Source organism: Perkinsus marinus (genome assembly GCF_000006405.1).
Source record: "Perkinsus marinus ATCC 50983 genomic scaffold scf_1104296961748, whole genome shotgun sequence".
Lineage (NCBI taxonomy): Eukaryota > Perkinsozoa > Perkinsida > Perkinsidae > Perkinsus > Perkinsus marinus.
The window spans coordinates 1-1218 of NW_003205691.1; the positions used below are offsets into that span (position 1 = coordinate 1).

Genomic DNA, 1218 nt, shown 5'->3' on the forward strand with positions numbered 1-1218 from the left:
CCTATGCCCGTTCGACTACTCGCCTTGGTTTATGTATTTCACGTGTTGAAGGTCTCCCGGGGAGAAACTCTCAAGCTCGATGTGAAGTACGGATATATGCCTAGATTTGGCTTCGGATTGTTTCATACTCTGGTCGATTCGAATGGCCAGGAGCTACAGGCTCACGTTGACACTGGGGCGGGCTCCTTCTTTCTCATCTGGAAGAATTGGTTTGAGAAAGCCAGTGGAAGTCTCTGCAGTGATTGGGCCATGGGGTGTTACAAATGTTCGGAGCCTTGCTCTGTGGGTAAAGTGACGAGAACTTGTACTTACGCGGATGGATACACGGTGAAAATTTTTCAGCATAAAGCAAAATTGACGGTGGGTCGGGTGTCGCCGATTCTCACTTTCGGGCTCATATTCGACCAAAATTCTCCCTTCAGTGAAGACGCTCCGATTAACTCGATGGGTCTTGGCTATGATCAAGGTGATGTGAACTTCCCGTCTCTGATGAAGCAGTTGCTATCATCAAAAATTGTAACGACGGGTATCTTTGCTCTCTACTTGTATCCTCCCGCTGATCCCTCAAAGCAAACCGTGGATGGAGGCCTACTCCTGGGTGGAGGCGATCCTGCATTATATGAAGGGGGACTGAAGTACATCGACTTCTCTACGGAGAAATATTACATGGTAAATATTGACAAGCTACAAGTCGGCGATGGACATATAACTCTTGGAATCAATATGAACTTGTGCCTCGACACCGGCTCCAATTATCTAGCCGTCCCAAAATTATACTATAACGGCCTCATTGAGGATATTAAAGCTCAAACTGACAAGGCTGCGGGTACGCATGTCCACTTCAAGCTCAATAGGGCAAGGAAATGGTGCTTCCCTTGCCAATACATGAGTAAGTTGCCACTGTTGAGGTTCGACTTGGGCCCTAAGGGCATAACTCCATTCACGGCGACATACAAGATTTATGCCGTGAATGTATCTAATGTTTGTTCACTCCTGATCTCGGAGTCCCAACGGAATATTTGGTTTTTCTTCGATCGTATGCTTATTGATCATTATTTCGAGTTCGACCCTGCTTCCAAACGAGTCGGAATCGGGAAGTTGAAATCGCGATCTCCGTGAACAATTCCCTTCTTTTGTGGTTTTCTTTCGAGTCTGCGGCTCACAGCGGAATGCCCTCATTGTCGTTGTCATTTCATGACCGCTCCGTGGGAAGACTTT

The 1218-nt window shown here is 47.0% G+C and overlaps 1 protein-coding gene across 1 annotated transcript; it reads left to right on the forward strand.

Moving 5' to 3' along the window:
• Positions 1 to 444: 444 nt before the first annotated feature.
• Positions 445 to 1119, forward strand: Pmar_PMAR013511 (Cathepsin D precursor, putative; the record flags this gene model as incomplete). The annotated part of the gene is made up of 1 exon (XM_002772199.1): positions 445 to 1119. One exon carries the CDS (start codon positions 445 to 447, stop codon positions 1117 to 1119), a length of 675 nt encoding a protein of 224 aa, XP_002772245.1.
• Positions 1120 to 1218: the final 99 nt, after the last annotated feature.